Below are 21,975 nucleotides of genomic sequence, written 5' to 3' on the forward strand. Positions count from 1 at the left end.
GAAGAGGTCTATGTATGCTTGAAAGCTTGTGTCTCTCACTATCAGAAGTTGGTCCTCCCCTACCTTGTCCCTTCTGTGTAACTGTTAAGTGATTAAGGTGACTCGTGCCTGTCTCTGGGTCATAGTATGGACTAGGAGGGAACGCTTTCAAAAAGTGCCTGTGACTTAGCCCCTCACTATGTTCAGAGAGTCTTGGGCTCTTAAGCACCTGCCAACCTCTGCACTTTACAGGGCCAAGTGCACTGTAGTGCAAATTGCATCCTTAACTCCAGACATGTTTGTTTGAGTTTGATTTTTTTCTTAATCCAGCAGAGATGGCCTTGGAGTCTGAAGGTAAATGCAAAAGGATTTACTTCAGAATGCCATGCTTCTGCCAATCCTTAGCATGTCACTGCTGTACAACTAACTAATTTGGTAGCTTCAAGGGTTTTTATAGTAATGTTTATTTCCAGCTCACTGTTCTGCATAAGTATAGTCATTAATATGTACTGGCCACTCTGCCCTACTGATTGCGCTTTCATAGAATATCAGGGTTGGAAGGGACCTCAGGAGGTCATCTAGTCCAACCCCCTGCTCAAAGCAGGACCAATCCCCAATTTTTGCCCCAGATCCCTAAATGGCCCCCTCAAGGATTGAACTCACAACCCTGGGTTTAGCAGGCCAGTGCTCAAACCACTGAGCTATCCCTCCTCAATTTTTAATTTAATATTCCACTCACCCAAAATCCGAAGTGAATTTGGTTGGGTACACACAGTGAGTGCCAACTTAGCAGTTTTGCATTTTTGTCTCGGCTATTAAAAATTGATGGCTTCACCCCGTTAGAGGGCAGCTCCAGTAGCTAGTATGTTTCCACTCTTGTTAATTGTGTTGATGATGAACTTAGATCTTGTTTTACAGAATGTTTTCTTTTGTCTTTTTATTCCTTCTCTTCCAGTTGATGCTTTGGATCCAGAGAGGTTAATACAATGTCCCTATGATAAATATCATCAAATCAGGGCCTGTTGGTTTCCCTATCATCTTATAAAGTGCAGGAAGGTAGGATGGGATGTTAAGGTCTCTAATGCACTTGGGAAATCATATTTTTGTAAATGCTAATGCATGGTGAGCTCAGTACGCTGTGCTGCCCTTTGCTAGAAGGATGCATTCACTTGCTATTAGGCTGGAAGAAGCCGTCTTTATTTCATATTTATATCGCTCATCCATTTACCACTTCGTAAAAGCATCCCGTTCGTATTTAGTAATGCCCTTCAGATCAGTGCATTTACCCTGAAGAAAGGCAAAACAGGTTCTTCAGAATACCTAGCTCAGTGATGGGATCCTATTCTCTTCCAACAGTTCACTCATGGGACCAGGGTATTTACTTCCCAATACAGGCCATGGAGCAAATGCAGCCAGTGTTATACGGATGCCTTCTGGCTGGCCAAAGCAGAAGCGATCTGATGTTGCAGTTAATTCTTCACTTTGCAATCAGAGCAGGAGAGCTGCTAAGCCATTTTTTTTTATATTGCTAATAACTCTATTCAGTGTACATCTGTCTGAAACTCCCTCTTCTCAGTCTTCTATCCTGGGCGAGAATGCTGTATATTTAAGAGGAGAATCTGCTCCTTTCTTCTGTCCTCTCAGTCTAGTATCTTATTTTAAGCTCTCCAGTGCTAGTGTATATTAGTTGTACAGGTATAAGCACACTTATATCGGTATAACTGCATCCACGTGTTAAGATGATGTCCTGGTATGATTGTATTGGTTAGGAATCACACCCCTAGCCAACATCGCTATAGTGATAGAAAAGCCATGCAGAGCAAGCCTGAGCAGTGGGTTCGTCCTCTTTGTATTCTTGCTCTTTTCTAAGGGTAAAGGCTCTTCATTCAGTGGGGGACAGTAGTGCTCTTCTATGTCCACACTAGTTTACCTATACTGGCAAAATGCTCCCAATATAGATGTGGCCTCAGCTGGAACATTGAGTAACTTCCCTCCTGTTTCAGAAGGGTTAAATTAACTGCAAAGACCATGCAAACTACATTAGCCTTTTTTCAGTCATCTGGGACCTCCCCCGATCACCATGAGTTTTCAAAGAGAATGGCCAATGGCTCTGCAGTCATATCCGCCAACTCCTTCAGCATTTTCGGATGCAGCATATCCAGCCCCATGGACTTGTGCTCGCCCAGCTTTTCTAAATAGTCCCGAACCACTTCTTTCTCCACAGAGGGCTGGTCACCTCCTCCGCATGCTGTGCTGCCCAGTGCAGTAGTCTGGGAGCTGACCTTGTTCGTGAAGACAGAGGCAAAAAAAGTACATTAGCTTTTTCCACATCCTCTGTCACTAGGTTGCCTCCATCATTCACACTTTCCTGGATTTTCTTCTTGTTCTCTAGTTTGTCTCTTACTTAATTTAAAAATAAAGTGGCTGAATTATTTAGGGTTTCAAAGCACTTACTCCCCATGTAGGGTTTTTAGGGCAATTTCATCTGTGCACTGAACCATGCCAGTGATGACACTGCAACAGTTTCACTGTGCTTCTTCTGGGGCTGATCTTCAATCAGATAAATGCAGGGCGTAGTTTAAATGTAAAAATAAACAAACATAGGCTGTATCATAAAGGATGCATATGCTTTGCTGTTTTTCCACTGCTTTTGTGCTCAGGACCTGAACTAAGTTTGACTTTCCTTGTTTTAATTTTTTCAACCTATTTCAGGATGCAGATTGCACAAACCCTTCACTAGTGATTAGAAAACACAAGGGTTTGGGTGAATTCAGTGAGATACACATGCTTTTTCTGTTTCTCTAGAACCACCCTGAAATTGCAAAGCAGCTAGCCACATGCCCCTTTAATGCCCGCCATCAGGTTCCCAGAGCTGAGATCAGCCGTCATATATCAAGCTGTGATGACAAAAGCTTCATTGAGGAGCACATTGGTGAGAAAATATTAGACTCCTTCGGCTCTGTAAACTCACTTTGGGAACTCTTGGGCTAACGGAGTTCTAACGTAACTTCTGCTGTTAATGTTAGATTGTTTTAATGCTCTATTATTCCATAAGCAACCCTTTACCTGTAAAAAGAAAAGGAGTACTTGTGGCACCTTAGAGACTAACCAATTTATTTGAGCATGAGCTTTCGCGAGCTACAGCTCACTTCATCGGATGCATCCGATGAAGTGAGCTGTAGCTCACGAAAGCTCATGCTCAAATAAATTGGTTAGTCTCTAAGGTGCCACAAGTACTCCTTTTCTTTTTGCGAATACAGACTAACACGGCTGTTACTCTGAAACCTTTACCTGTAGTGCTTCATGATCCTGAAGCAGCAGGAGTCCTTGAAGGCTTGAGTTTCATTCATTCTGTGTCCATGCAAATTCTCCTAAGCATCTGAGAGGCAACTGGCTTGTATTACATGTGTTATCTGCCAGAGATTTTAGCATTAAAATGGGAACTGTGCATTATGCCATAAACTGTGTGTGTTGAATGAGATCTAGTTGGGAATCTGGATGGCTTAGAGAGGAAAGATAGTGGCCATGAGAGGGGTGGGTCTCCAGTGCAGATCTGATCTGATAGTGACCAAAAATCTTTATAGCCTGTCTAGTGGCATATGTGAAATAAATTGGTCTCAGTCCAGTTCTTAATGGACAAGTGTCTAGATCATAACAATCCTCACTTCTGTTACATCCTTCTTGACTATCTTAGCAGAAAAGCCATGACTGAGCCAGGGAGGCTAAATAACTTTCCCAACAGGAGTTGGGTTCCTCCAGTTCAGAGTGGGGAAAGTTGGGGAGGAGACTATGGAGAAGCTTCCCTACCACTGCCCATGCTGTCTGCTCTGTGATGAGGAGTTCACTATCCAGGTCTGTCAGCCCAGCACCTAAATCACTTGGTTATGTGGGTCATGTTCCAGTTCTTCCCCCCACTGATATATCTATATGGCTATCACTACACTGGAAAACGTACCTATTCTCTGGCAAATGTAGAGTTGTACTGAAGATAGCAATGATGTGCGTGTTAATGTAGACAGGGCTTAGAGCATGACAGTAGTGAAAAAACCCTGAGAAGATTTTTGTGACATGACAGTAGAAACACACCTGAACCCTCTCCCAATTCGTATGTTGGAGCAGCTGCACCATTGCTGAAAAATGTGTGCAGAATTGTTTAGCTTTAGAAAAGGCCTAAAACAGGCATTGGCAAATGGGGGCCACATCCACCCTGCCAGATCATTTGATTTGGCTTGCCAAACATTCGGTGTTGTACAAACCTTTCTGAGTTAGACAATATATAGCCTCTTAAGGTATGGCCCACCAAAGGGTTCTCATGGATTTTGTATCCCTTTGCTACCTTCAAGATGCCCATCCCTGGCCTCAAGAGTTTTGCTCCTAAGACTAGGGGAGTACCTGATCAGCTTCCAGTGTATGCTGCTCCTCTCCAAGGCCTAGAGCTATTCTACAGCCAGGTCAAAAAATGATTAATGTACCTAAAATAGGATTTTATTTTATCCAAAAAGATTTTCTCACTAAGACTCTTCTTTGCTTTAAGTGAGTCAGTCAAATAACTGCCAGGGAGAGAAGATGAACATTGTGAGCATGTGGCAGCCGCCCCCATGTGACGAAGATTGGGATAGAGGTAAGGACGTAGGTTGATGACACGGGCTGTCAGCGCCTGCTATTCCCTTCTTCTTGTCCCCAAAGAAGTCACATGGACTAGGAGAGAGAGGTCCCATAGATTCTTCTGCACAGATCATGTGTTGGGACACCCAATTATACTGTCTCTGAACAAATTAAGTTCTCCTGCTTCACAGGCTCTTCCACATGCCTTCTATTCTCTACAAAACTTCTGTTGTTTTCCATGTAGTCTGTTGCACCATCTGTGCTTTGATGAAAATGGAAATTGATGATAACCTTTACACTTTATATTTCTCAGTTAAATGTCTGCTTTGCTGTCACTTATGCCAAGCCTTAAAAAATTCTCATTCCATTTTGTAAACCTAGCAGCGTCTCTGCCATATTTCTTATTTGATGTTGCTATGACGCTTGCAGAAGTTACTCGGTACTGAGCCACAATGATGTCTATTTCCTTTTGGCAGATCTACAGGAGCAATCAAATTCTACTTTCGTTTGGGGCACGTTCAGTAGTGGCGTAAACAGGTAGCAAAAGGTGTATTTCTTGTGACAGTGCTTTCCATAAAAGATGTGCTTTCAAACTACTTTGAACTCATGCTGCTGTGTTGTTGGGAAGATGCGATTTACTTTATGAATTCTATTTTTGGGGTGATGGTGGGGGCGTTCCCACTGGCATGACTCAACATTCCTGTGCCCCGGGTCAATGTTTCCTGTCTCCTTTTAGTGGCAGATCCATAGGAGAGTATAAGAACATACTGTTGCTACCAGATAATGGTTACTCCTCTAGTTCTACTGTAGTACTATTAGTGCTGATGGTCCTGGGTTCAATCCCCACTGGTTCTGTATTTGTTGGGGGGGTTATTAAACACTAAACTGTTCTGCTGGGCTTGATAGAAATGCAGACTGATGTCAGCTGTTAAGCAATTTAGGCTTAAACTTCTGACAGCTAATCTAATCTCTCATGACCTGAGCCAGAAATAATCATTTTGTTGTTTGTGTAATCACAATGCAGGATTGGAAAATGAAGCATAATGTGTCTGGTCATTATCTCTGTCTCACCCCTGAACACCCAAATCATTGTACTGTGCCTTACCTCTCTAATCAGAGGTCATCAACATATGAACTTCTACAGCCTGTAACAGTGACATAGAATTGTAGGACTGAAGGGACCTCGAAGTCCTCTAGTCCAGTCCCATGCACTCATGGCAGGACTAAGTATTATCTAGACCAGTGGTTTTCAAACTGCGGGTCGTGACCCAGAACTGGGTTGCGGAATGAAAGGCACTGGGCCGCGGCGGCTCTCGTCAGCACTGCTGATCGGGCTGTTAAAAGTCCCGTCAGTGGTGCTGCCCAGCTAAGGCAGGCTAGTCCCTAGCTCTTCCGACACTGCACTGTGCCCTGGCAGCGGCCAGCAGCAGGTCCAGCTCCTAGGTGGGGGGTGAGCCCCAGGGCTCCATGCGCTGCCCCCGCCCCGAGCACCGGCTCTGCACTCCCATTGGCCAGTTCCCGGCCAGTGGGAGCTGGGTGGGGCAATGCCTGTGGGCGAGAGCCATGCGGAGCTGCTTGCACCCCTGCGCCTAGGAGCCGGACATGCTGCTGGCCGCTTCCGGGGTGCAGCGTTGTCCGCAGTGCCAGGAAAGGCAGGAAGCCTGCCTCTGCACCCCAGCTGCACCGCTGACCAGGAGCCTCCCTAGGTAACACCACACCCCTGTCCCAGCTCTGAACCCCCCAAACCCAGAGCCCGCTCCTGCAGCCCCAGCCCAGAGCCCTGACCCCCTCCCACACTCTGAGCCCCTCATTTCTGGCCGCAGCCCACACCCCAGACTCCTCATCCCCAGCTCCTTTGGATCGCGGGCATCAACAGTTTTTTTCAACTGGGTCACCAGAAAAAGAGTTTGAAAACCACTGATCTAGACCATCCCTCACAGATGTCTGTCTAACCTGCTCTTAAAAATCTCCAGTGATGGAGATTCTGCAACCTCCCTAAGCAATTTATTCCAGTGCTCAACCACTTGGACAAAAGGAAAAACTTCCTGTCAAACCTAAACCGCCCTTGCTGAAATTTAAGCCCATTGTTTCTTGTCCTATTCTCAGTGGTTAAAGAGAACAGTTTTTCTCCCTTTTCCTTGTAGCAACCTTTTATCTACTTGAAAACCGTTATGTCCCTCCTCAGTCTTCTCTTCTCCAGGCTAAACAAACCCAATTTTTTTCAATCTTCCCCCATAGGTCATGTTTTTTAGACCTTTAATCAGTTTTGTTGCTCTTCTCTGAACTTCCTTCAATTTGTCCACATCTTTCCTGAAATGTGGCACCAATCATTGGACACAATACTCCAGATGACATTTAATCAGCATGGACTAGAGCAGTAGAATTACTTCTCGCGTCTTGCTTACAACACTCCTGCTAATGCATCTCAGAATGATGTTGACTCCTATTTAGCTTGTGATCCAGTATGACCCTCAGATCCTTTTCTTCAGTACTCCGTCCTAGGCAGTCATTTCCCATTTTGTATGTGTGCAACTGATAGTGGAGTACTCTGAATTTGTTCTTATTGAATTTCATCCTGTGTCGGCTTCCCCCAGGGGTGCCACCTGGGACTGGGGTTCCACTGAGCCCACTGACTCACCAGCCTGGGCTCCCTCTCAGCACTGTGCTGCTGTGGCAGGCTATAGACTGCTCCTGGACCTACACTCCCAGCAGCATTCACACAGGCAGGGACACACCCAGCTGCAGTTTCATGCAGGCTTTGGACAGCCACTGCATGATCCAGCAATAGAGAGGCTACAGCCAAAATAACCCCCAGTCTGGGACCCCAGAGGTGTACCATCCCGCCCTGATCAAAACCCCAATCAGTATGAATTTATTACCCAGTTCACCATTCCCTCAGTGTGGAGAGGACAATGCATACTTGTGTTAACCAGGCTGAGATTTCCCCCCAGACACTTTGGTCACAGGCATACCAGTTTAGATAAAGCAAAAAAGTTTAACTACAAAAGAGAGATTATAAGTGATAGAAAACAGACCAAAGCAGATTACCTAGTAAATAAACAGAACTGCAAACTGTAAGCCGAAAATACTAGAAAGATTGGATATGAATTAACAAATTCTCACCCTGGTTGATGATACAGTCAGGCTTGCAGATTCTTAAGGGACAAGCTGCATTTGTTTTGCAGCTTGGGATCTCCTACCCTAAGCTTCTAAGATTTTTCTTTTAGAGCTTCTCTCTGTTGAGTTGTGGGGAAGTGAAGAACAACCAACAATGTCACTCCTTGCCTTATATAGCTTTTTCATATGGCAGGAGCTCTGTTTCAAACTTCAGAGTAACAGCCGTGTTAGTCTGTATTCGCAAAAAGAAAAGGAGTACTTGTGGCACCTTTAGAGACTAACCAATTTATTTGAGCATGAGCTTTCGTGAGCTACAGCTCACTTCATCGGATGCATACCGTGGAAACTGCAGCAGACTTTATATACACACAGAGAATATGAAACAATACCTCCTCCCACCCCACTGTCCTGCTGGTAATAGCTTATCTAAAGTGATCATCAGGTTGGGCCATTTCCTAGCATGAGCTTTCGTGAGCTACAGCTCACTTCATCGGATGCATACTAGCATGAGCTTTCGTGAGCTACAGCTCACTTCATCGGATGTGTGGGGGGGTGGAGGGTGAGAAAACCTGGATTTGTGCTGGAAATGGCCCAACCTGATGATCACTTTAGATAAGCTATTACCAGCAGGACAGTGGGGTGGGAGGAGGTATTGTTTCATATTAGAATCATAGAATCATAGAATATCAGGGTTGGAAGGGACCCCAGAAGGTCATCTAGTCCAACCCCCTGCTCGAAGCAGGACCAATTCCCAGTTAAATCATCCCAGCCAGGGCTTTGTCAAGCCTGACCTTAAAAACCTCTAAGGAAGGAGATTCTACCACCTCCCTAGGTAACGCATTCCACTGTTTCACCACCCTCTTAGTGAAAAAGTTTTTCCTAATATCCAATCTAAACCTCCCCCACTGCAACTTGAGACCATTACTCCTCGTTCTGGCATCTGCTACCATTGAGAACAGTCTAGAGCCATTATATTCTCTGTGTGTATATAAAGTCTGCTGCAGTTTCCACGGTATGCATCCGATGAAGTGAGCTGTAGCTCACGAAAGCTCATGCTCAAATAAATTGGTTAGTCTCTAAGGTGCCACAAGTACTCCTTTTCTGTTTCAAACTTGGTTCCCAGACCAGTTTGTGGAAAAATTCAGGTACCCCAAATGGAGTCCAGAAGCATGGTCTGGTCACATGCCCTTGCAGAGTCATAGCAGCCATAACTTACAGACTGGCCTTCCACAGGAAGGCTAAGCTATTCCACAGCCCATTGTCTTTGTTGATGAGCCATTAGCACTGTTTGGCTTCTTCATTGTTGAACCTGAAAGGCTGGCTGTGGGTGTTTTCCAGAGTAAGCCCCTTTGAAATACAGATACCTAGTCAATATTCATAACTTCAGATACAAAAATGATACATGCATACAAATAGGATAATCATATTCAGCAAATCATAATTTTTCCAATGACACCTTACATGACGAACTTGTACAAAACATCATAATTATGCCATAATCATCCTAATAATAATACTATGATGACTATGGAGTGTTGCACATCCTATTTACTTCAGACCATTTCTCCAGTTTGTCCAGATCATTTTGAATTTTAATCCGGTCCCCCAAAGTACTTGTAACCCTTGCAGCTTGGTATTGTCTGCAAACTTTATAAATGTGCTCTCTATGCCATTATCTAAATTGCTGATGAAGATACTGAACAGAACTGGACCCAGAACTGATCCCTGTGGGACCCCACTCAGTATGCCCTTCCAGCTTGACTGTGAGCCACCTACTCTCTGGGAACGATTTTCCAAACAGTTATTCACCCACCTTGGAGGAGCGCCATCTAGGTTGTATTTCCCTAGTTTGTTTATGAGGAGGTCATGCGAGACCATATCAAAAGCCTTATTAAACTTAAGATACACCACATCTACCATTACCCTCCCCCATCCACAAGGCTTGTTACACTGTCAAAGAAAGCTATTAGGTTGGTTTTGCCACGATTTGTTCTTGACAAATCCATGCTGACTGTTCCTTATCGCCTTATTATTTTCTAGGATTCAGCAATTTGATTGCTTAATTATTTGCTCCATTATCTTCTCGGGTACTGATGTTAAGCTGACTGGTCTGTAATTCCTCAGGTTGTCCTTATTCCCCTTTTTATAGATTCGGCGCTATATTTGCCTCTTTTCTAGTCCTCTGGAATCTCCTGTCTTCCATGTCTTTTCAAAGATAATTGCTTATGGCTCAGATATCTCCTCAGTCAGCACCTTGAATATTTTAGGATGTATTTCATCAGGCCCTGCTGACTTGAAGACATCTAACTTGTCTAAGTAATTTTTAACTTTTTCTTTCCCTATTTTAGCCTCTGATCCTATCTCATTTTCACTGGCATTCACTGTTAGACGTCTGCATGAAGTCTGCATGTATAGAGATGACTAGGGCATGTGTGCTGAGATGCCATTTACAGTTGAGGGCAGTGCAATACTGATAATCAAGCTTTAACTCTGGTTTTTCTTGCTGTCTTTGGCTTATTTCTTTCTTGTCTGGATGACTGATTCTGGGGATTTTAGTCAAAGTAGATGGCATCAACATGTTGTACACTTTTCTCTAGCCTTTGTGAGGAGAAGTAACTGTTCTGATTGCATGAAGGTTTGTTTAAATTAACATACTCTGTTGTCTTCAGTTTTAGAAGAATACTTGAATATTTATAGTAAAAGGTACTTGGCTAAAAGAAGTACACATGTGTAGGATAATTCGTATTTGATCTCTTTCAGCCCTGGGTCCAGCGTAGTAATGGAACAAAAGAGTAACCTAATGTCAGGCAGGAGAGCACCCAAGTCCTTGCCGTATAGCCTATCCTGGAAAAGCAGTAAGTACAACGGCTGGAGGTCTCCTCATGCTGTAAGATGGGACCTACATGTTAGCTCAAAGTGGAACGGGATAACTTTTCTCTGTATTTTTATTCCGTGTGTCAGCATTCTCCTCCATAAACTGAAATGCTTTTATTACCACCATCAGCAAGTGGAGATGGAGAGCTCTGTAACACAATCCTCCCTAGAAGCAGCTGCATTTCTGTAGTGGATGGAGTGTCTTCTGTATCCAGGTTTTATTTTGCTGTAGGTGGTATTGTGTCAAAGGTTGTCAGGCTCCATGTATTGCCCCCATTACTGTAGCATCTGACATTTAACTTATTCACCGCTATTGGTTGAACAAAAGTCGAGGCTTACAAACAGGTCTGAGTCTGGCACAGTGGAGCTCAACACAGTTGTAGCTCTTCGGGTATAGCTGCTACTGAAGTCAGTGGAAGCTGTACACGTGTGTAGCAGCTGTAGCATTTGGTTTGGTTTTGCAAAACTTGATTGAAAACTCAGAGCTAGGGTGTGTCTATCCAGGAAAACCTACCAGTATTACTTCCAAGGGGATGTAATCTAAACTAAAAAGGCCATTGTTTGGAATAAGTGTTCATGTCGGAAGTCACCCACATAGTGGTGTAGTAATGTGTATTCCTGAGGGAATTCTGCACTAAAAATTAAACATTCTGCACACAATATTTTTAAAATTCTGTATATTTTATTTGTCAAAATAATAATATAATCACACCAGTTTCAATTATTTTGGGATCTTATTTCAAAATACCTGTCAGCCAGTATGTCTGTAACAATACAGACCGCAAAAAAGATTCCCCCAGGAGTAGAGAGTCAAAGAAACTCCTACAACAACCCAGTTCCTGTTTCTCTGTTATGCTTTTGTTGGGCACCTGTCTGAGTGTGTCACACACATCAGCTGGGCCCATCTTGGGAGAAATCTCTGTCCCTCCAGTCTTAGACATCCACACCCCCTACCCTCCCAGAGTCCAGCTGTGGGGCACCCCCTTAGTCCCCCAGACACCTGCACCCCCTACCACCCAGAACCCAGGGATCCAGAGGGAGAAACAGCCTGATGCTGGGTCCCAGGCTTGTACAGAGTTTCCTGCATGCCACTTCCTTCCTTCAGGACCTGCTGGGAACTGCACCTGCATGGAAAAGTCCAGCTCCCCCTCCCCCTGGCAGTGTCATGTATTTGCAAGCTGGAGAGCCAGGCTCTGCTAGGTCCCGCATCTGCTACTGACAGCCAGCAGCTTTGCAGCACTAATTCTGCTCTGGGGGTGGGGGGGGGGAATGAAATTATGTGCAAATTCTGCACTGTGTTGTGGCACAAAATTCCCCCTGGAATAAATGTTGGTAAATTTCCCCTATATACAAGCCTGGGTCTGTTCCCAATGGTGTCTATGGATGAGTCTATTGTAGTTGTTGGGGAGTGTGGGCTCAAGACTTGGCATTTTCTCAGTCATCTGAGTCCATCCCTGATGAGCTGAAATGGCTCTTATCCCTCCCAAAGTCAGATCCTGAGCTTCAGCTCCATGCCTTACTCTGAATGCCCTGTCTCAGCCCTTTGCTGCATGGCTGCTGTGCTTTCCTGTCCACCACATGTCCTGCTAGTGGAGGGGACGAGGATCTCCAAACCGCAGATGTCAGGCTGTGGGGACTGGAAACGGCTCAGAAAAGGAAGCAAAAATTACCCAGGGTCTGGAATGGCTTCCATACAAGGAGAAAAGGAGTACTTGTGGCACCTTCGAGACTAACCAATTTATTTGAGCATGAGCTTTCGTGAGCTACAGCTCACTTCATCGGATGCATACCGTGGAAACTGCAGAAGACATTATATACACACAGAGACCATGAAACAATACCTCCTCCCACCCCACTGTCCTGCTGGTAATAGCTTATCTAAAGTGATCATCAAGTCGGGCCATTTCCAGCACAAATCCAGGTTTTCTCACCCTCTGCCCCCCCACATACAAACTCACTCTCCTGCTGGTAATAGCCCATCCAAAGTGACCACTCTCTTCACAATGTGTATGATAATCAAGGTGGGCCATTTCCTGCACAAATCCAGGTTCTCTCACCCCCTCACCCCCCTCCAAAAACCACACACACACAAACTCACTCTCCTGCTGGTAATAGCTTATCCAAAGTGACCACTCTCCCTACAATGTGCATGATAATCAAGGTGGGCCATTTCCAGCACAAATCCAGGCTTTCTCACCCCCCCCTCCCCCGGAAACACACACACACACAAACTCACTCTCCTGCTGGCAATAGCTCATCCAAACTGACCACTCTCTAAGTTTAAATCCAAGTTTAACCAGAACGTCTGGGGGGCGGGGGGTAGGAAAAAACAGGGGGAAATAGGCTACCTTACAAGGAGAGACTAAAGAGATGACTAAGCGGGATGTGATAGAGGCCTATAAAATCATGATTGTTGTAGAAAAAGTGAATAGAGAAGCATTATTTACCATTTCACACAATACAAAAACCAGGGGGTCACCTGATCAAATGAATAGGCAGTAGGTTTAATACAAACAAAAGGAAGTACTTTTTCGCACCGTGCACAACTAACCTGTGGAACTCATTGACATGGGATGTTGTGGTGACCAAAAGTGTAACTGGGCTTAAGCAAGAATTGGATAAGTTCATGGAGGATAGCTCCATCAACAGCTATTAGCCAAGATGATAAGGGATGTTACCCCATGCTTTAGGTGACTCTAAATCTGTAACTGCTAGAAGCTGGGAGTGGAAGAGAGGGGTGAATCACTCCATAATTGCTCTGTTGTGTTTACTCCCCTTGAAGCTCTGGTAGGGGCCACTGTTGGAGACAGGATACTGAGCAAGATGGAATATGATCTGACCTAGTATTGCAGCTCTTATGAGCTCTTGCCACATATGACTCTTCACAAGGTTTTGTTCTTTAAAAACTGATTCAGTTGCCCAGTGTCCCAAGAGCCCGATTCCCAAAGCATTGAGTTCAGGGTATCTATTATTAAACAGCCTGGTGGTATTCCATGCCATTTGGATCTTAGGGAGGGAGTTTCATGTATTTACACTATACTTAATTGAAAATCTTTTACCCCTTAAACAGCAACAAGCATTAACTGGAAGGAGGTGTGACCCATTGAGCGCTTTTCTTGGTCCCCTTGTCAAACTGTAGCTGTGACGGACTGGCCATAAAGCTGCCCTGTTCCGGGGATGCCTGTGGCTTGAAAGAAAGCAAGATTTTGCAAGAGAATTCCTTTGAAGTAGCCATTACTTTAAACATTAGGGAGGATTATGGTCTTTTACTTCTGAGTATATGACAGAGTTTCTGTAATCTGAGCATCTGTTCCCAGTGTGAGCCCCACTTGCTACAGAGACTGTCTCCTTGATCTTGGGCAAGTTACTTAAGCTCCCCGTGCCTCAGTTTCCCCATCTACAGAATGGAGGGATAGTAATTTTAAGGTCAGGCTTGACAAAGCCCTGGCTGGGATGATTTAATTGGGGATGGGTCCTGCTTTTGAGCAGGGGGTTGGACTAGATGACCTCCTGAGGTCCCTTCCAACCCTGAGATTCTATGATAATACTTACCCTGCGAGTTAAGTATTACTAGTTATCTGAGAAGATAAACATGCAACTTATAAAGCATCCTCAGATGAAAGGTGATGGAGAAGCACAAAATAGCATTATTACGGTTTACACTTTGGGTAGGAATTTGCCAGTTTAAAAAAAAAAGGCCTCCACTTTTGCAGGAGATCCCCATTGAAATACACATGCTACTTGACGCCTGCTGTAAATTGCCAGGCGAAAGCGTGAATGAACTGAGAATGCAGCATCATGGACACAGTTATTTGCAGTGCAAAACACACTCCACATAAATGGGGGCTTGGTATGAAGCTTATTTCTGTAGTTTATTTTTATCACTGTATTTTGAGCTAGTAGGTCAGGATTCATGTAACTGTAACTCTGAGGTGCTGAGTGATGAATACGTTCCAAAAGCATAACGTCTAATAGTCTGGTTGTAATCTGATTTAAGAAAAATCTGAAAATTGTAACACACTATGCTAATCGACTCCTTCTTTGCACCAAGCAGGATATTTTTTTTTTTTTACCCTTTAAGTGCAGTTCTCCTGTCAAAAGCAGCCTTACATAAAACACATGGGCGGGGGAACAAGAGAGAGGTGATTAATTCCCAAGTTTTCCTCAGGTGTTAGGCCAGAAAATTCATGACGATATTATTTATATCGTTGTTACAACCAGGATCTCATGGTGCTAAGGGCTGTACAAACAGAGAACAAAAAGACAGTCCCTTCCCCAAAGAGCTTAGAATCCAAGTAAGAATCTGAAAGTCATGCTGGCTTGTGCATTGCCAAGAATTAGAGATGCTGCAGCTGGAACTCAGTTTGACTAATCTGGCTATACACAAGCCAGCTCTCCCTCTCAGCTTTGCTGGCTTTGCAGGGCTAGCAGAAGTAGTTTGGTCAGTAAAGTAAGCAGAAAGATAACAAACAAATGCACATAAGTGGCAGGTCAGAGTAAAGGGAACTGTCTAATATCCTCGCTTTTCAAGCCAGAACTAAACTTTAAAAATGTTCCAGTACTTAGAGCAGCAGTGAAGCTTGCATTTTGCCTTCAAAACACCTCTTTTGGACTCCTTTTTAAGCAGACCTGTTAGGTACAACCAGATGCTTAATCACCTCCCATGATTAAAAAGCCAGGCAGCCCAGGATATTGTACCAATTTCACAATAAAATCTGCTGGGTGCATGTGTCTAGGGAGTACAGGGTGCGTTGTCGGCAGCCCTCTGCTTTTTTTTATGCTGAGGTGCATGGATGGGAAATTGGTACTTTGCAAAATGATTGCTCATCAGCTTTTGCTACGGTCATCACTATGGGCTGGCTGGCTGTGGTATGGAATAGTCGACCATTTCCAGATGCTGGACAGTAGGTGTCCTGATTTCAGGTGGAGAGTCCACATGAATCATTGGAGAGGTACTGGAACATTTCACAGACAAAACCTGCAATCAGTCTTGTCACTGTATGGGCAGGCCACCTTGAAATTGTGTGCACCTGTATCTGATTAGATTTTCTAGTACATTAATCTTGTGAGATGAGGTTTTCTAAGGAGGATACTTGGGTGAAAGGGGGAATGGCTTAGCTCAGTGCCTGAAGGTCACAGCATTGCTAAACACACACTGGAGATGAGTTCAGATGTGTCTGTGTACATTTGGGTTGGTTGAGAGTGAGCTAAAGCAGAACGACTTACTCCAAGTGTGTGGTAAGGACCCTTAGCGTGCCCAAATAGAGCAGCTGGTGATATAAAGCTTTAGCCAGCTTTCTAGCCAAGGTGTGGTGAGGATCCAGTCTAGCAGGGCTTCCTGGAGACCTACAGAACATACCTGTGCTTCATATTTGATCTTTCTTAATGAACATTGCACTATGGGCTGATGCACGGGATCAGCCTTGTTCTGCTGGGTCGGCTCCCAAAGTCACAGCAGTAAGGACGGTTGCTTGGTTTTCATTCCACTGAAGGTGTTGGAGCTCCAGCCAGACAGGCTGGGTCTATTTTTGGGAAGGAACTAATGCTGGGCTCAGGTTGGGCACTAGTCCTGATCTTGCATGAGCACAGCCAAAGGGGCAGGAATAACAGCATCCCACCATACATTGGGACTCTATATAGAGCAGTGAGACACCTGCTTCCCCCAGTTAAGGAGCTTTTCCTGCATGTTGCTTGTAAACAGAGAACGGTTTGTCTAATAAACTCCCCCCCCTCTCTGTGTATATGAAAGGGCCCCATAGCCCGTATCCAGGCCTCCAGTCCCATTCCCCTACTCCCTGGTATGCTGACCAAGGAGCAAAACGCTAGCTCCCCTGTGCTCGTACAGGTGTTGCTTGTGCTCTGGGGGTGGTAGCATGAGGAGTGCTGCGTCGCTGCTTTGGGGAGACCGCAAACTGCCTGGCTGTGAGCACGAGTGTGGAAGAACAGTCCAAGTGTCTGCGTTTCAACACAGTGATTGACTTTGCTGAGGGGGTAGCTTGTGGACCTAGACTGAGTCCAAAGCAGCTTGTCTGATGCTTACAACTGGGGGATGATGTTAGAGCTGCTGTTGTTGATTATCTAAAATCTCTTGCTTTTTCATCTAATTGCAGGAGCCGGTAACTGAAGACCAGAGAAGAGGCTGCTATTGAGTGCTCATCATCTGTTTCCTTTAGAAATGTGAGGTGCTGGTTAGGAGACTCAGACTTATAAATTCCCTCTGTGTTGGCTAAGCACTCGCAGCCCTAACCTTCCTGCAGAACTGTCCTTCATGTATCGACTGCTGTCGGGAAATTATCCCGACCAAGGTAATTAGACAGAATGCTGTTAACCCTTGATATCAGAGATCAGACCCTCAAAAACTAACTCCACACACGCTGATGCCAAGGAGCTAGCAGAGTTCAAACTGTCTGGATCAGCATGCTCTACAAGTTACCTCCTGCAGGGGGTTTGCGTAAATCATTGCTCAAGCCCTGCATGTCTTTGGATTTAAATGTGTTGCAGCTGTTTACCACTGCATGGTGCTGATGGTACGTCCCTCTCATAGGGATTGCTGTGCCAGGTCAGACCATTGGTCCATGTGAGCCCACACGGGGGGTAAGCTCTCGGTGGTACATCTCTCCCCGATGGGGAGTTAGGCACCTGAATGTTTGGTTCCCTCTGTTTCCCTCCAGAGACCTTGAATGTGTTTGTGTGTCCCAGGGTCAGATCAGCTGCAGCTCTAAGGCCTGCCTGTTATGCGCACCCACCTAGATGTGAAAAAGGAGCTGCCATTCAGACTGTAGATGGTGTATGGGGGAGTCAAAACAAAAAGTCTTTAAAACAAAATATTCTCATTGCTGTTTAGATTAGGCCTAAAAGTTCATCTGTAAGGGAGCTGGGATGGGGGATTCTGCTGAAAAGTGGCTGCCTTATCAATAAAACAGTCGCACTGTGCCCTCCCACCGTGGCAGCCCTAACACCACACTTCTCATATGTGATGCCCAGTGCATGCTGCTGCTTGAGCACCTCTGGCCTGGTGCCCCTCTCTAGTCTCGCTCAGACTCTCTTGGGCTGTGGGGACTTGCAAATGATTTTTGTACTCCGTCACAGGGAGTGCCATTTAGTTCTGAGCAGGGGCATGTGTGGGTGTCCTTGTGCTTCATGGAGAAGGTGAGGGAACGTTAATTGTTGTAAGGACAGGGCTGGGGTGGCAGGAACGTTACGCATCCTGGAACATCCCCCCAGTCTAACACCTGGTGTCACGTGATCTGGATAACATTAAAGCGTGAGACTATCCAGCCAGATCCTGGTCTGTAGCTCTGTCCCATCTGTGTCTGTCCAGCAGAGCAAAGGGAACAGAGGGCAGTCAGGAATTTCCCTGACATCAAGCTGGCATAACGAGTTTCATGCTACCTGCTCCCTTCTCCTGGGGCAGAGAAGTGCTGGAGTGGGCCTCCCTAAAGCATCAGACACTCCAGCCATTCTTGGCCCAAAGAGCAGTCTTGGGAGAACTGTGGTAGTCAGCATAGTTTCAAGTAGTCCTTAGCTTACATTAATTACACTAGAAGATATTTTTATCCCCGGCTGGCTCCAGCATCTGCATGTCAGCCAGACATAGGATCTGGCCATCACATTCTAGTCAAACCTGTCTTGTCCTGTTCCCCTCCACCACACAAAAGAGAAGATTTGATATTCTGAGTAAAGAGCAAAGGCCCCTCCTTGCTCTTAGCCTAGCATCACTGCTTGATCCTGTACAGGAAGAATAATCCTGCGCTTGACATCCGCTTGTCACCGTGGAAACAACTATAGGGCTGGCCCTTTGAGGGAGTGAAGTGTGTTTGGTCAGAAGGCAAGTGTAGCAAAATCCGTTTTTGCCACCTTGCCATTCTGACAAGAAATAAATATGTGCTCTGGTTAGTGAGCTCTTCATACACCCATTGTTGCATCCACGAGATACTCTCTTGGGAGGGATTTCAGTGTTCCACTCCTGGCATTGTGGTTTAGTAGGTCCCACTTGCAAACCCGATGAGAGAAATGTCTAAAAACTTGTGATAACGGGTAAGTAGCACCTTCCCCTCCATTAGCAGCAGCTCTGTTATAAAACTTGTTACGTAGTTTTTTTAAGTCTTTGCAACTTGAACATATTTCTCTTGAGGGCAGAGTTAAGTAGTCAACTTCTTAGCAGCAAAGCAAACTCTACATCTTTAGTTTGGCCATTAAAACTAGTCTGTGAAGATCCCAGTGTATGCAGAATAACTCTCCCTAACAATTGTACATAGTGGCAGCATGTCACTAACCTCCGCACTCCAGATTGGCGCAGTCTGCAGCGCCTCCAGAGAATACATTCTGCGTGTGCTGTTAGGTCAGCATGTTCACCTCCAGAGGACAGATGTCATGGGACTTCTTTTAGGCTAGCTATTCTGATGCATTGCCTCAAAGATTTGTGGAGGCAGGAAGGTGCACAGACCTCAGACACTGAGCGTGCCCATCAGCACCAGGGCAGGAATTGAAACAGCGTTGCGTGGAGCTACCTCTCAGATTTCCCAAAGGGCTTGGTGTTGGCCTTCAAGCTTGTCTACAGTGGGAAAGTTATTGAAATAGCTGTTCCGGATTAACTCCCTGTGTGGACATTTACTGCTGAATAAGAGTATCGTTTTCTAATTTAGTTTAAAACTCAATCCACCTCCAAAGTGGATTAAGCTAAATAAGAAAAAGGCACTCGTATTCTAGAAGAGTATGTCTGCATGGGGCCTGAGACAGATGTCGCTATTCTGGGAGACTTCCGTGTGTAGAGACCCTGACTGCTCCTGGTGACATTAGTGGAAAGCGCTGGCTTCAGTGGAGCAGTTAGGCCAAAGCTGCATGTGTCTCAAACTCCCACTCTCCAGTATTAAAGGGCAAGAAAATTCTCAGCTGGGTTTAGGGCAGAGTACCCCTTCCCCCACTATGGGATCATGGAAATAATCCCCTGTTGTCAGTCAATGCTGTGTCTTGTCCCAGCCTGTCACCTGCAGCACTCATACTGACAAGCTCTGACCTTACCCTGCCTGCCCCACCTTAGTAGGGCGTTAACAACATGTACATGTGACCTTACAGCTAACTTGTTATCAGAAGCTGGGTTGAGTTTTGATCTAAAAGACCCATGCAATAAATAACCAACATACACACACACACCCCTTTCAAAGCATATCCAAAAGGGGTCTGGCAGTTTGGGGGAGCCTAACTGAAATAGAAGCAAGCTGTTTATAACCTTTTATCTAGTAGGTTGCAGATAAGGTACTGCAACTGCAAGGGGACATCTTAGAGAAAAGGAGACCTACTCTGATGTCCCCTCTGCTCTGGCAGAGTTAGGCAAAGCGCTCCTGAACTCTGCACTCAGCTGCTCTTGTCTCTTGAGGTTACAAGCTCTCTGCTGCTCTAACACCCGCAGGTTTTTCATTTGTGGGTTTGGATTGTGAGGAATCAATCCTATTGATTCTTTTCAACCCTCTCTCCATGTTAGTTATCCTGGGTTAGTTAGGATTAGTTAGGACCCACCAAAGGCACTTGTACCTGAGCTGGAAACCAGGGCTATGCTGTCAGAGACTGCCCAGCACCATCTGCCTTGTGTAAAAATACAGCCCTTTTCCAAAATCGGAGCCAGATCTGGTGTTTGGAGAGTGCCTCCTGCAGAGAGAGACAGGGCCCAGTTCCTTGGTGCCCTTGCACTTGTGGTAGCATGTCGCAGCAGCTTCACGGTGGTGGGAGTGACTGTCTCAAGGCACAGGACAGCAGTGAGCTGGGGCAGAATGTCTGTATGCAGGATAAATCAGTGGTGGTCTTCCTTACAAGAAAGCTTCACCTGACCACCCAGCAACTTGATGCTCCTCCAGGGTTAGAAACAAGGGGAAGTTTGAGAAGCCCGTTGTCAAAAGTTACTCTCTGGTTTCCTTTATTGAAGAAAAAAAAAAACAAAAAAAAACCAAGTGCATTGAGCTATAGTTTTATTTGTGGAAGTGTTCAGGATGGGCTGAAAACCTACAGCTTGCTAGTCTGATTATGGGTACATAGGGTGATTAGCAACAGTGGTACTAGCTAATAGCCATTGGGCCACCATTCCTGCACTGGTTATGCACTTCTGAAAATGGGGTCCCACAACTTGGTAGCAGATTTTCAAGATTACCCAGGAGCTCCCCTGAAGAAGAATGGAGGCTACCGGGAAACCTGGCCAAACGCGCTCAAACCAGCATTGTGGAGGGAGCTGCTTTGGTTGCACTTTAAGTGCTTTTGGGGACATCACTGTGCGTTTGTTTGCGCGTTGCACAGCGCAGTAATGTTACACTGCATAAAGCTAAAACAATGAGGCATGTAAAGAAAAGAGACACAGTTAAGAGTTTAGTTGATTTCTCAGGGGTGAAAATAACCTGAGTTTGAGCTTTTGTTTTGTTTCCCATGTTCTGGAAATACTGTTCCTAAAAGCTGTCCATGGCTGTACTTTTGTTCGTATTTCAATAAAACCTGCTTTTTGGATTGCTCATACTGCCTTGTCATCTTACACCACTTTAGCAGGCCATTTTATTTCCTTTTCCTTTGTCTTCCAACAAAAATGAAGAGAAAAATAACCTGTTTATAGCATCTCTCTAATCCTATAAGCAGCCCTGTCTGCTCTCAAGAATTCCATCGTCTCAGAATGGTAGATTATATTACCTCCAGCACCGACTGGTGAATTCTAGATTGTAGTGAGATTGGTGTGATTGAGCTGTGTATGCCTTTAACAAGGCGGTGCATTGAAGAATAAATCTGATTTAAGGAGGTAATTGATCCAGTCTAGCAAGAGGAAAATGAGCCCCCAGTAGTGGCAACCTAGAACAGCACAAATAGATTTTAGGCTGTAGGTAACATTTCCAGTGCTTAAATTACTTAAGAACCTTTGGCCTTGTTGGTCTGGGAAAATATTTTTTGGTTTAAGTGAATGGTTAAAATTCAGACTTTCTAGCTGCATGGGTCTGATGCTCGTGGACATTGAGTTCAGTATCCAAAGGGCCTTGGTTTGGTTTATATCAATTGAGGAAGGGGTTTAAGCTAAACCACCCCCAGCAACCCACTCTTCTACTGGAATAAGAGTGCCCCTGCAGGGGCGTTCACCACTGGCATCACTATTCCCAAACAGCTGCATTGACCTGAGTTCCAGTCATGCCCATCACTCATTTCTCAGTTTCCAATGCAAACAATATTAGGAAATACAAAATTAAGATTTAAACATAAATTCCATTGTCTCATAAAACAGCAAGACTCCTAATTTATTCTGTCACAAAACCAACCCCACCCCCTGAGCCTTAGCTTGAACCAAATTACCAATTCTAATGAACGTGATGTTGAGTCGGAAGTGCACTAGCTACTGCATCTGTCAGTATCTTCCTCAGTTTGTATAACTTATGGTAA

The 21,975-nt window shown here is 45.0% G+C and overlaps 1 protein-coding gene across 1 annotated transcript; it reads left to right on the forward strand.

Annotated features, from left to right (window-relative positions):
• Positions 1 to 314: 314 nt before the first annotated feature.
• LOC311510448 (gametocyte-specific factor 1-like) lies at positions 315 to 20,908 on the forward strand (the record flags this gene model as incomplete). The annotated part of the gene is made up of 7 exons (XM_084610113.1): positions 315 to 333; positions 935 to 1,035; positions 2,785 to 2,911; positions 4,514 to 4,600; positions 5,061 to 5,121; positions 10,462 to 10,556; positions 16,686 to 20,908. 7 exons carry the CDS (start codon positions 315 to 317, stop codon positions 16,697 to 16,699), a joined length of 504 nt encoding a protein of 167 aa, XP_084466239.1. The 3' UTR covers positions 16,700 to 20,908.
• Between the last annotated feature and the right edge of the window lie 1,067 nt (positions 20,909 to 21,975).

The sequence above is a fragment of the Lepidochelys olivacea genome (genome assembly GCF_965140295.1).
Source record: "Lepidochelys olivacea isolate rLepOli2 genome assembly, chromosome: 20".
Classification (NCBI taxonomy): Eukaryota; Metazoa; Chordata; order Testudines; family Cheloniidae; genus Lepidochelys; species Lepidochelys olivacea.